The sequence below is a fragment of the Falco biarmicus genome, chromosome 2 (genome assembly GCF_023638135.1).
Source record: "Falco biarmicus isolate bFalBia1 chromosome 2, bFalBia1.pri, whole genome shotgun sequence".
Classification (NCBI taxonomy): domain Eukaryota; kingdom Metazoa; phylum Chordata; class Aves; order Falconiformes; family Falconidae; genus Falco; species Falco biarmicus.
Window position 1 is genome coordinate 32,961,160 of NC_079289.1, and position 13,953 is coordinate 32,975,112.

Here is a 13,953-nt window from a genome sequence, read left to right on the forward strand (position 1 = left end):
ATGTTTCAGCTGTCAAGCAGCACCTTGCACAAGCAAGTAACTCAGTTGCTTTTAACAGCATGCACTTAATCCACAAGGGAAGAGGGTTAAGTGAAGGGCACTGACAGACAAGCTTTGGCTGAGCTTCAGGTGCAGGGACTGAGGACTAAGTGGTGCTACTGCCCCCACAGCAGAAACAGCAGAAGGAAAGACACCTTACTCATTTCACTGCTATGTCAGTGTCTCTAAGTGGTTCACACTTACATACCAAGGTAAGGGGACAGAACTAAAAGGTGAAGGTAGGTAGCTATTTATTTGCATTTTTTTTTTACCTAGTGCAGCAAAATAAGCCTGTCAGTGTCCATATAATTATATTATCCTATATTTGGAATGTCACACACAATACAGATACATACCACACACACCATCAGTTACTGTGCAGTAACATGCTTGGCAGCACTGAGGAAGGAGTATGTGCTGCCCCTGTTGGAGCCTGAACCTCCAGTTTGAAGCCATACCATCACCACAGTGAAGTTACAAAAGAAACCAAGAACGATGAAAGCAATGGTAAGGTTTTTAAAAGGTAACTGAAAATGTAAGAATTTTTATTGTCAAGTACTGCAGTGCTAAACCAGAAGAGGAATAGTATTTCTAAGGAAGTAGGAGAGCTGGAAGAAGCATTGGTTTTGGTAGATGGTTACAGTCAGAGGGTAACATACTCAGAACCAGGCTCTTCTCTGAGAAATACTATTCACAGGTAAAAGAAAATTTTTCAGAAGGTCTGTTCTCCCAGAGGACAAGGAAAGTTCTAAATTGGCCAGCTCTGAATCACAACCCAACAAAATGAAAAACAGTTTACTCTTCAAGCACAGATACTAGAATAACTTGGCAGACGATTACATAAGCAACAGTATCCACTATGCTGTACAGTGCTTTGCAAAATGCATGGTTTGGAAAGGATGCGGTGCAGCCAGGGACTGGCGTGCAGCGTGAGCGAGCACTGACCTCTAGCGGACATAAAAGTCTAGAATCGGTAAAGACCGTTGAATTCAAAATAGCAATTACGTCATGCGGACAGTTGTCCCAAGGCTTGTGCTTGGCAGCTCTGCAAGCTACAGTCAGCATAGTTTTCTATTAGGAATCTCTCACTGTCTATGTGTCAGGAACTATCACGTCTATTTTAATGTCTAGAGGCAAAATTTTTACAGCCAAAACAAAACAGTGCATACTTCGAACGTGCTGAGCAAGACAGGTAAGTCAACTATTGGTCAGTAAAATTAACTGAGGCTAAATTCGCTCCCCTTTTCAGATGTTTATTAAGTGCCTTGCCACTGTTGGGACTGTCTCAATGGACATCAGCAGATCACCAAAAGTTTAAAGAAAATTGTAAGGAAACATGAACATGTCATGTCATACCATATTAAGATTCACAGTCCTACTTTTTCTACAATCAAAAAATAGAGAATGGCAAGAGTTCATATATTTTCAAGGTCTGCCTCAAAGGAGCTTGTGTGCTTCTCACTTTCAAGTTATTTTCCATAGGAAAAGTTCTGTAAGTGTTTTGGAGCTCTTTAAACAACTCCAAAGAAGAAAAACAATCCCAGGCACATAATTCTGTAAGGCTAATCTTCAGCTGAAACTACAAAAGTTGGGTGTTCTCAAATAGTTGATGTGCAATACAGGCTTTCCTTCCTGTATCAGTAATGTCATACTTCATTCAGAAGTCTCACTTAGAAGCTAATGAAGACTGGGGTACTTTCACCACCTTAAAACTGAGGTTTCTGGGAAATACTTGGTCAAGGCTTGAAAAAATTGGAGCTTCCATCTAGTCTTGCAGAAGGGCTTTGTCACTGGTGTGGGTTGTCCTTGTTTCCTTTGCAGCCTGTCTCACACAAGAATTATTGGCCCCACACCCTAGACATTTACTCTTGACTCAGAATGGCAGGGAAGGGAAAAAGTGGGAGAATCTCAAGATCTGTGAATTCTCTGTTACAAGTCTGTGCAAGGAAGGGGAAAGAACTTCTATGAGGAGAGCAGGATGCCAGGAAATGCACAAGACTTATTGTCTAAATACTATTTAAAAGCAAGAGATACAATCTCAGTCTTTGATTGATATGAAACCCATCTGTGTCCCAAAGTTAGTGCCATCACGGAAGTGAGAGTAGAATTTATCAGGGTGGCATGCAGTACAGAAAGTGATATTTTGGCTTTGGTCTATGACAGAATCATCTTGGATGTTCTCAGGAAGGATCCCACCACTCTCAAGAAGAATCCTTAAACAAAGAGAAACAGAAAATATTTTTCATACATACTCACATTCCTTAAGACACTACCATTCAGACAGCACCTCAAGTACCAACTGAACAAACCATGCCAATTTGTGATTGGGACTTCAGTCTGCTTTTATCTTTCTTCCAGTATTATACTACAATAATTGCTTTTCTGCAACCAGTAAACCCAAATTTAACTTGAACATTTGCCTATAATCCATAAACTAACAGTGTAACAGTAAAATAATAGTTGAAACCCAGCAAAAGTGAGCAGATACCATTCATTCAAAGGTATAATTTGATGATTTGCGAAGTACTAGAGAGTACTTCTAATTGGATTGTGAGGACCCTCACCATAACAGTGCTGGATAATACAACACCAAAATAATCGTTGATAACTAATGTGCAATTAAGTCTTTTTTTCACTCAGTAGGCTTACCGTGTTGCTTTTCTAATATCAATGTAAGGACATGCAGAGTCAATTAGTCTCACACATTTTGGATCAATTCTGTAAAATTCTTTTGCCGATTCGTGAGGAAGTTTGTAGCAGCAAGGTCCTACAGATGGGCCCAGCACCACAAGGATATCTTTCACATTACAGCCGTATTCAGATACCATAGCATTTACTGTGGCCATAGAAACTCCTAACAATGTGCCTTTCCATCCTGTGAGGAATGAGAGGTTGAAAAATGAACTGTATAAATCGTCTCTTTAATTTGATATTAGCTAAAATATAAGCTATTATTAAACTACAACAAACAGTTACATCTAAAAATAATTACATCTAATAATAAATAATTATTGTTTAAAACCCCCAACACATTAGCAACTTTCTGTTAGCTGATACAATTTTGTAGAGATGGAAACTAGAGAGAAGAGTTTAGATTAGGATTCCAGAATTCCTTTTTCTCAGTGTCCTGGTTTGGGCAACTAGAGCATACCTTACAGGCTCTGTGCTTGAAACACTTAAATGGGAATATGACAGCAGAAATATGTTACAGTCAGAAGTGTATTTTTATAATATGGTGAAAATTATTCTGATGTTATTTTAGGAAAAAAAAAAAAGGCTTAAGCTAGAGACATTGTTTGGAATAGACAGAAGAAAGCCAAACTTTGCACTTCAGCATTGTTTAGAATAGCTAGAAAAAAGCCCAGCTTTGAGTTCTCTTATCTCAGTTTGAGTCCCAGGAAGTCTTAACAAAGGACAGGATATGCTAATACTTTTTCCTCTGCTTTCCTACATCAAAAGACTGAGATGACCTTATACCTAGTTGTCTTTATTTGTATACGCAGCAACATGTTTTCAAGTTAAACATGAACTGAGATGGGGTTGTGCAGGAAGGAAAGGACGACTCAGCCTGGAGAAGAGAAGGCTCTAGGAAGACCTCACTGCAGCCTTTCAATACTTAAAGGGGGCTTATAAGAAAGACTGGGCCTGTAGTGATAGGGCAAGGAGTAATGGTTTTAAACTAAAAGAGGATAGATTTACATTAGATATTAGGAAAAAAACCTCTTTACTGTGAGAGTCATAAGACACTGGAACAGGTTGCCCAGAGAAGTTGCAGGTGCTCCATCCCTGGAAGTGTTCAAGGCCAGGCTGGATGAGTCTTTGAGCTACCTGGTCTAGTGGAAGGCGTCCCTGCCCGTGGCAGCGGGGTGGAAGTAGATGATCTTTAAGGTCCTCTCCGACCCAAACCATTCTATGATTCTATGACTTAGGAAAAGATAACTGGAAGCCTGGCAAGGATTGTGATGTGGGAACAAAAGCCAAAACTTGGGAGATGGAAGGTAGGAGTTCAGGCTAGAGCCAGGAGGTATGCTTGGAAAAGGCAGCGGTGTGGGCTGGGGGAACAGTGTGATGCGTCAGGGACTAGGTAAATGAGGAGACAGCAGAGAAAGGAGCAACTACAGATTTAAATATTTTGCAATAATTAGGTTTGAAAACTTACAATGTAAAACTTTCAAGAGTAGATAAAATTGTCTCCATCTCTTCTCCCCATTAAAAATCACATTCCCTTCTCCTCCCAGACAGACATACCACAATTCTTACTGCTTTCATGTTCTGTAACCTAAGATTGCTAGGACTTTCTCTAACCTAAGCTCGTAAAGCACAGGGTGGGACATGCATGGACACGCCCCACCCCACTTTACTGAAGGAAAGTCAACGTTTTAATCATCTTATGACTCAGAAATTGAAGTTTATTTTGGCTAATTTACTGAATGCATGAAGAATTATATGAATTAGGTGGTACTCACAGGTTCTAGGCAGAGGTGAAGCTTCCTACCATATTAGAGGGGTGTATTAGCATCAAAGCTGAGAAGAAACTCACAGCTGTGCATTCTCCTTGACCTCATAAATAACAGACTTTTTTATAAAGTGAAACAGCCCCAGCAGGAAAATCTCACCACAGGATATGTGTTCTAGCCTGACAGCTAGGACATCTTCTGAAGTCAGACATAACCCCAGGTTGTGCTAAAACATCCCTACTTCAGTTTTATTCTCACTTGGTTTGGGTCAGACAAATATTTCTTCTGATCCAAAATGATTGTTGGGGGCATTGGCTTTATAGCTGGTTTTTTACATATGAAGTTAGACAGGGCGCTAAAAGAATTATTTGGTTTTGGCTACCAGATCAGCAAAATAAATGTATAACTACATAAATAATAATTATTAAAGTTATAAAATAAAAAAAATACATAGCTTGGGAAACAAACTATTCTCAAGACTAATTTTTTATTGGCAGGATACAAACTGAACAGGTCAGGGTCTATATAGTAATGTGACCTTGGATTTATTCATCCTCATTCAGTGCTCCTTTCTTTACTGATTTGTAATCCTTAGTCCAAAACTCCCTTTCCAGTGGTCTCCTAGTCATTTTGATCTCCATGATTTAAAATTCCTACCAGAATGAGCAGCACCGCAGACTTTTCTGACAGGATCAGCAAACAGCACGGGTATGCAATCAGCACCAGGAGCTGCTATCGTAACACCTTTCTGATCTGTAACAATTCCATCATAGCTGTCAGGCTCTGTCTTTCCCATAATACACACAGCATTAGCGTGATCAATCTGTCAAAGCAAAAACAGAACACAGATGGTGATATGGCAAGCAAAAAAACCCAGTTCTGACTAATGCAAGGATTTTTCTTTGGTGTGGAAAACGCTCTGCACCTTCTGAATCATGGAAATCAGGCACTCCTTTGTTCAAATGCCATACAGATGTATCAGTAGAAAGCCACCATAGCCGAACGGCTGATAGTTTGGATGGCTATTCCCACAGATAAAGTGCCAGCATAAATATTTTAATTGTCCTGGGTCTTACAAGTTCTTGCTGAGAAAGGCAAGAATAATGCCTACAGTTTTACCCAGTGATACATGAAGATCTGATCTGTTTATATAAATCCATTGCTTGCTAAGATACCTTGACTCTGTGAAAAGCCTCTGGGTTAAATCCTGCAACACTAGCTAGCCGGCGGAGATTTTCTTTAACAACAACTTGTGGGTCCCTTCGCTTGGAACTACTGAAGAGATTGCAGGAGCTTAGAGTTGGTATGTAGGAGATCCCACCTGTCCTTGTGGTGAACCCATGTAGGAAAATTTCATCTGGCAAGGCAAAAAAAGACAACAACAATTGTTTTCAACACAAGTCCAGATATTACATGGCTTTATACTGAAGAGGGCTGGAATTAGCCCATCAAGTTAAGTATTGCTTTACCCATATTTTGCTGTGTCATTTAAATTTAAGGATTCTAAGTTTCCTTCTTGCTCATAATCATAATGCCCTGAGGGCAAGGCAGACCTTGGAGCAAGAAGGAGTCCTGCAAGATTTAGCCTGACTTTTTGCAGAGTTGTAGCGCAAACCCTAGAGAAGAGGTAACTCACTGAGAAAAATTAAGAGCACATTTTTTAAAAAATGTTCTAACCTCCCAAGGTTTTTTGCCAAATGAGTACTAGTTCTCAACACTTCAAAGAATCTCAAACATCCTTCTGAAGTACACTGAAAGCACTGAGAATTTTGAGCATTGTTGAAAAATCTTTTTTTTACTTTGTGGATCATTTATCATGGCCTCATGCATCAAATGCAGTCACTGTTTTGGGGGAGACAGGGTGGAGGGGTCTGCGTGGCACAGTTAAATACAGAAAGTCCCACAACTGATATTTTTGCTGTCTTAACAGCTGACAAGCTTTGTGACATAATCAGAGTGGAGATTCAAAATCTCTTCTATGTAATGTGAACCTTTCAAAGTCACAGTCAAAATCTCGAAGACAATGGAGACAAAAATTGCTTTAAGTAAGTTACGGTCCTTTCACGTTCTGGATCATTACAGACATATTTTTAGGGAAAGACAGTTCCAAATTTTTGCAGTAGCAAACCTCTCAGCTTTCCCCTGAATCCTCTGAGTCATGTGACCTCATAATCACACCACTTCAGAAACATGCTGCAGTAAACTGGGTCATGCCATGGCAGGGACAGTGAGACATCAATCTGATTAACCAGGCACGTCCAAGGCTGCAGACCAAAAGAAACTCCTGTCCTGCCTTTCTTTGAGAAGATGATGGTAACTCTCCAAGTGTGCAATTCCCACACAGAGGGGAAGGGATTTTACTGTCTGCACTAATGCTCTCGCTAACCCTGGGCCTCTCTTTCCTCTGGTCATGCCCTAGACCTGGTACACACTTGCCAGTCTTTTGCTGTCTCTCTATTGTCGCTTCCCCATCTTACAGACATGACACACTATTACAACATCATAGAGAATTATCTGCTGCCTGAAGACATTTCCAAACCTTACCTTTTTTGCAATTCCCTTGAACAGGTATGCTTGGGAACAGTCTCTGTAAAATCTATTAGCTGGGATTCTCTTTACCTGGGATCAGGAAAGATCTGAGGATGGTGAGCTCCCCTTTCAGGCTCGGCAGGCTTTCTAAGTACATCTGAATCTCTCTTTGGATAAGTGCCACGTCCTGCGTAGGAAGCCTTTGCCCTTCACTCTGAGGTTCAGATATCTGTAGGTTTTCACAATCAGATGCCACCTGTAAATCCTCAAATTCAAACTGGTAGACTGCTGTAAAGAGATGGTCTATATATACTTTCATTAAGTCTTTTCTTAAGGGAGGGAGAATAACTTTAATGACACTTAGGTCTTTTTCATCCAGTCTTTGTTTGATGGTGTATAAAGCACCAGCTGCAGTCAGAGCACATACCACCTCTAGTTTTTTCTTCAGATTCTGAAAATCTCTCAGAGGTGGAAGCAAGGACTCTTGTTCACTGTCCTTGTCACTCCCCTGATTCTGGTAACACATGATGTAAACAAATGGAGCTGGGATGGAAGAGCATTTATCAATAGTTTCCAGCATGTTACGCAGTAATCCTTGGATGTTCTGCAAGTTGGCTGGTAGGCTGAACAGATCTATCAATACTGCTTCCACCATATTCAAGGATATTTAGAGATTCCTACAACCACCAAGTATTCAGTAACAAAACCTGAAAAACAAACAAAAAGGCAAGACAGCATCATTAGTCCAACCACAGAATTATGTAATTAAGGCAACGCACTCAGTGATACTGTGTAGAGAAGGTGGCATAGCAGTAGTTATGGTCTTAGGATCTTTTTACTGCATCAAAAGAGAAGTAGCGGAAATGAGAATTATGTATTTAAGTACTTGGGTATTTCCCTACCACCCTGCCTACCTCAGGTTTTTCCCAGGTCAGGGATGATAAAAGGTTAGTACATAATATTAGATTTACTGAATCAATCAACCTACATTAGCCTAATGGATCTTCTTGACCTCTGACTGTTGGGCCCTCCTCCAGCTCCCATGAGGGGAACCAAATACAGAGGTCCCTCGGTTTCCTGGAACTTGAAGAGTTTCTTTTTTTCAGAGGGATTTTACACTTATCACTGAGGTGGAGCTCATGTCTGCTACCTCTCCTGGCAGCAGGGGTGCTGGGCTGTGAGCGCAATGACATCACTCCCACAGGCTTCCACACAACTTTTTTTCACTTCTCTGTTTTGCATTACCAAAACTATTTACTTGCAAATTTCTAACTTCTGTGTGGAAAGGCACATGATCCGTATAGTTCTTCTTTTCAACATGCATAGGAACTCAGCACAGGCTACTGGAACTTCACCTAGTAACACGAGATCTACACAGAACTAAATGAAAAAAATAATATAATGCTGTGCACAACTTCTTGCCTCAGCTTTTTCACTATGCTCTGAAATCAAGACATGTTAAGTTATCAAAAATCATTCTATAGTTCACAGCTTGTCTTGTAGACCCATGGTATACGTCCAGTTTTGGTGGGGTTTTTTCTTCTTTTTCTGAACTTTCTTGATCCAAACCCAGCTAGGCCTACTTGTAGAAACTTGTCTATCCATCTCTTCCTCTCTGTTCCTATGAGAGCCTATTTTACATATCCTCTCAGAAGTTTCTTATTTTCTTTTCTCTGTCTCTGATAATTTTTTCGTTTCCAGTGCAAGCCTCCAGAGGTCTGGAACAAAAGACTACATGCCTCTGCTTTGGGAACCTTGAACAGACGGCTATTTAGATTTCACGACTAAGCACCGTGCTTGATTCAGGAAGCATGCATGCAGCTTTATGACCAGTTGTAACACCCCTAATTATTTAGAGTATTCTTTAATACCACCATTTTTTTGCACAGTAACAAATTGTGCATCTATATTAATTCATTTACAGGAAATTTAATAACTTTGCAGGAACAAGGGACTTGAGAATCTTCTAAGTCTTTGAAATGAATGCTCTGCTACTAGAGCTAACGGTACCAGATAATGCCTGGCACTATTTTCCTGCTCCAAGTCCTCATTCTCCTGTAACTACATGCATGCTCTGGCTTCACAGCACTTCATTATCCTGCAAAAATACTGCTTGTGTGTGTACTTGAAGCCTACCACTATGGTGGACTTGGTGTCCTTGGCATTTTGTGGTTGACAATGGATTCCCTGAGTTTCCACACTCAAACAAGAAGTCAAAGACCCTTCTGGTTTTAATGGATTGTATATTCAGAGGAGGTTTTACAGAAAACATTCTGTGTTTTTTTCATTGTTCTTTCCCCCAGACTGGAAGAAAAATAATCCTGACTGAAAATGATGTTTACCTTTCTGCAAGTTGAATGCTTACGAAGATTAATTAGTGACTATCAAAACAGGTGAATTGAAAGTATCAAAATGTAACAGCAGATAAAACATCTGCCATGGAATTTATGACTCTTGATTTTGCTCAGAGTATTATTTACACACAGCTGATAATAGATTTTAGACAAAACAGCTTGCTAAGAAAACAGTGTCAAAACAGCGTCATGTCAAAGACCATGACATGGGAAATCAGGGTATTTCCTTCCCTACCCTGACTCTCTCCGTGGGAAGCCTCTAAGAATACGACACGATCCCAGTCTAGGTATAGCTAATAGCCCCAGCAAAGAGTACAACAAAGGGGTGTAGTGGAAAAACAGATTACTGCTCCACTTCAGATATGCCAATAGTGGAAGGTAAGTAGAGTTCATTTAACTCCTTGTATTTCCCCAGAAAAATACCACCAAAGAAAAGGTGGAAGCAAAGTGCAGAGAGAGAGGTAATTGCCTTCATTGATACTAAGTTGTGTGTGTATTGCAAAAAGTCCACAGGGGCAATTATTGGGATGTACATAAAGAAGTAATGGGGCTGATTGACTCTCATATCCTTCCAGTTTTGCATCACAGAGTCCTACTGAGGCCAGTAGTGTCACAATTAAATTTGCTTACAGTCATAATAAAATTGTTTGACTGCTTTCCAAGTCTCCTAACAAAACCCTTCTCAAAATACAGCCTCACCAAGCACAGCAATGTTCTAGCTTATGAGAAACGCATTCATGGTTATTCAGGTTTTAAGTAATATGCTCTACAGTCCCAGCATTTCATGGGAAGTGTCACTGCACATAACTAGATCAGAAGAGATTAACTGCATTTATTAAGGAGTTGCTCATTTCAGTACACACTGCAAGACACATACTTGCACAAACTTGAAGCCAAGGCCACCCATTAGCTGTTTCATTCACCCTCTGAAACTTTGTCAGTACAAACATTTGGAGGGTAAAAAGATTCTCTTGCATTGATATAATGAGAAAGAAAATAAAAGAAAATGATAGATAATGAGAAGGGAGGAGCGGTGAGGAGGTAACAAAAGCAAAAAGGAGAAAAGCATAGTGAATACAGAAAAGAAACAATGAAGGAAAGTAAACTGGGCTGCAGAGAAGAGGCAGCTCAGGGTAGAAAAAAGATCCAAAAAGCAACTTTCAAAACCCCCAGAAATCTAATTCTGAAAGCTCATTCTTGGTCAAGGCAAGATCACTGGCAATTTCCTGCACCTTTGAATCCCAATGGTCACCTTATCTTCTTACAGAAACTCAGAGAACAGACATCATTTTGGGAAAATTAAAAAGGCAAGAAATATTTAACATCTGCCAGAGACACATGCACAGAGAAAGAAAACAGGTCACTAAAGCAGCCCGTATGAACAGGAACAAGAGCCAATTTGTAATAAAATTCCAACAGCAAAGACAAAAAAATGGGGGAAAAAAATATAAACGCCTCTTAAACTGCATTAAAATAAAACACTCTGCCTCTCTTAACTCAGGGGTATTTAGGCGAGGTTGAAGAAACAGAAATCAGCACTTACAATGAAAATACTGAAGTACATGCAGTTTTTATAAACAAACTCAAAGTTTAAAACACAGGAATTTACTTACACAGGTAGACAATCCTTCTAAAACTCTTGAAAGATACCATCTGATATAAGCACACATTACCAGCTTTATATATCTCACTTCTCACTGTCAGTCTTGCAGCTGATTTGTATGTACATGATGGAAATTCCTATTCTAGGTAAGATTATAGTGGGAACCTGTATTTCTTCTTAATGATGAGACCCTCCTTTGTTGCTGTCAGCATACACAGGAAATAACAAACTGTATTGAAAGGCACCAACATGATTAAGTGCCTGGTTAGCGTTAAACCCGGAAGCAGCATTAACTCTGCCTTGTAACCTTGCAGCTATAATCATGTTCTAATGCATCAGCTTTGCACAATCTCGGATTCAGAAACGTACAGCATGGCAAAACGGAACAAGAACACAAAGACCTTAAAGAAAAACTTGTGCAGACTGAGTAAGTTTCTTTTTCTGAGCTGGAACTGCAAGTCCCAGTCAAGAATTTGGCAGTCAGTCAAGCAAAAGTATATTCAGAAGGCCCCCAGATAGAGAGGTTATGAGCGGCCACTCTTCAGGGCCACAAGCCCAAAATCAAGATGGTAATTTCTCCTCAGAGCAGTCAGAAATTTCACAGAGCTCTGTAAAAAAGTTTGAATGTTTTGCCAGGACAATGCAAAGGTCAAAAGGCAAATGGGGGAATGAAGGATTTATATTAGGCTTTGTCCAAGAAACAAATAATAATAAATACGTTTTCTCAGCTGTGCTAAAAGTAGTCATGACCAATCAGTATATGACAACTGAAAAAAAGGACAAGAACAAAAGTTTTAAATATTAAAATAATGAAAATAAATATTTTTTTCATGTACAGAGGAATTAATAACATCTGATTTCTTGCGAATTGCTGTCCTTTGCCTTCTGTTCCTACCTTCCCTGCAACTGCAGTAACCTACATTTCTGCCAGCTCCAGAACACACCTCGGGAGTCCCCCTTCTGCTCGTCCTTCCAGCACACGCTGGGCAGAGGGATGAGAGCGCAGTCCTCCTGGCTCTCCTTCCCAGAGGGAACTGATGTGGCTATCGCGTCCTTCCCTGCCCAGACACCTGTTTTTATGAAGTCTGCAGAAATCAGTTATCTCTGGGCCTTTCCACTCCCTGGCAAACGTGCTGAACTAGATCATTAAAAATTAACCGGGGGGGGGGGGACACGACGGGGGACAGACTCGATGGAGAGAGACCAACACAACCATTTCCTTTCGTTCAACCAAAGAGAGAAAAAAGGAATTACTGGGGTTATTTTTGGTACAGAGTGCTGAGAAAGGCTAAGGAAAGGGTCTGAAAATATCCAGGATACAAAACACTGACAAACAACAAATTGATGTCTCTGGCTGTAGTATTACATTCAGCTTCAGCCATTTCAAAAAAAGGATGAAATAAACCGATTTTATGAAGATATGGGCCACTGAATTATAAAAAATTGTGGGGATTTAGAATTAAAATTCCCTAACCTAGACTTCAGAGGAACAGGACTGGGCAGGAGGGGCAGGAGACAGGGCCACAGCCGTGGAACTGGAATGGGCAGGGCACTGTGTCCAGTAGAAACCAGGCGACATTTCTTCTTCCTCGTAACCCAATGGTGCCCAGCAAAACTTACATTCTCTGCAGTGTACATCAAACACTTCACGAATTATGACAGGAAATGCAGTTTAATCCAATGAATTAGATAACTCGGGGAATTCAGAAGCGAAAAAAGGCTCAGAAAATTGCCTTAGCCCCTGGGCGAGCCAGGCTGCGCTACCACAACGGGCCCCACCACGAAGCACCCACCTACGTCGCTGTTCCCTCCGGTTTTCCTCTGTCTCCTGCCAGGGACAGGCCTGCCGGCCCTCTCCCGGCTCCCTGTGCCCCTTGCCCGCCGCTAACGGCCACGCTCCCCTCCCGCCGCCTCCGCCGCTCCATTGCCCCGGCTGAAGTTCTCCGACGCTCCCTAAGGCCCGTACACCGCGCCGCGGAGCCGGCCCTTGGCCGACGCTCCCTGACGGGTGGCGGGCGCCGCGCGCGCCACGGTTTAGGCGGGAAGGGGCGGGGACGGGGCGGCCGTTGCAGCCCCCCTGAGGGGGGTCGGCTGCGTGAGGGGGGTCGGCGCCGCTCGTCGCCGGCGTCGGGGCGAGAGGTGGTCGCCGCGTCCCAGGGCGCCTGGTTCTGCTCTGAATGCGTTTCAGTGCCGCAGGGACAGGGTTGCTTGGTGTGTGGGGGTGCGTGGAGTGCTTGAGCGGCATAGAGGGGAGAAATGCCGGGTGCCAGTACAACCGTTGAAACAGCCCCAAAAATAAAATTATAGATGTGGTTTCCTAGTCAGGACTACGAAACTTGAGGCACGGTTTGTGGGTCCTCTGAGTGCCGTTTAATATACCGGGCCTGCAGATGCACTTGTGCCAGAGTCGTGTTTACTTGAGAGTTCTGTGTCACTTCAGATACAGAGCTTTTATATAACAATACAGATTTTATTAATTATCCAAAGTGATACAAAAATAGTACGAAATGTTTTCTGATCTCAGGCAGGGGTATGTCTTTATAATGATACTAGTTTGTGACTTACATGTGGCAGTTTTCTCAGTCTGTAGTTTATCTTACATTAAGGAGAGTTGAATAGTTAATATACTAGGCAGTTGCAGTATGGTAACTGGAATAATTTAAGTATTCAGGCTATATTTAGCTCTCATGCATTTCAGATGTTCTTGAAGTGCTTTTAAGAGCTATGACTGTATTCACAAACTGAGGATGTGCCCTGCAGAGAAGCTAGAACGTTCAAATACTTTAGTTTATAAAATTCTGCAATAAAGGGTTCTAATTCTCAGTCATTAGTTTTGAGCGTCCACCCGTTAGTAACCAGTCATTGTTACTAAAAAATGAACCAAATGAAGTGATGTATTGATTAGGAATCCCAAAGGAAAGCCCTTAATATTGTTCTCTTTCATTAATAGTTAGGAGATAAATAGAATGAA

The 13,953-nt window shown here is 41.3% G+C and overlaps 1 protein-coding gene across 6 annotated transcripts; it reads right to left on the bottom strand.

Moving 5' to 3' along the window:
• Positions 1–273: 273 nt before the first annotated feature.
• LACC1 (laccase domain containing 1) lies at positions 274–13,012 on the bottom strand. 6 transcript variants are annotated; one of them, XM_056328250.1, is made up of 6 exons: positions 12,776–13,009; positions 7,116–7,732; positions 5,672–5,853; positions 5,154–5,319; positions 2,689–2,914; positions 274–2,252 (listed from the first exon to the last, which is right to left on the bottom strand). In XM_056328250.1, the coding sequence occupies exons 2-6, from the start codon at positions 7,678–7,680 to the stop codon at positions 2,078–2,080; spliced, it is 1,314 nt and encodes a 437-aa protein (XP_056184225.1). In that variant the 5' UTR covers positions 7,681–7,732; positions 12,776–13,009; the 3' UTR covers positions 274–2,077. The 6 variants fall into 6 exon arrangements, with proteins under 6 accessions (XP_056184225.1, XP_056184229.1, XP_056184227.1 ...); XM_056328254.1 differs by lacking the exon at positions 12,776–13,009 and adding an exon at positions 11,927–12,060; XM_056328252.1 differs by lacking the exon at positions 12,776–13,009 and adding an exon at positions 11,903–12,056.
• Between the last annotated feature and the right edge of the window lie 941 nt (positions 13,013–13,953).

Coding starts and splice junctions, on each gene's coding strand:
- LACC1 (XM_056328250.1), bottom strand. CDS start 7,680: ATGGTGGAAGCAGTATTGATAGATCTGTTCAGCCTACCAGCCAACTTG. Junction 5,854..7,115: donor CAGATCTTTCCTGATCCCAG/GTAAAGAGAATC, acceptor TTGCCTTGCCAG/ATGAAATTTTCCTACATGGG. Junction 5,320..5,671: donor AGGCTTTTCACAGAGTCAAG/GTATCTTAGCAA, acceptor TTGCTTTGACAG/ATTGATCACGCTAATGCTGT.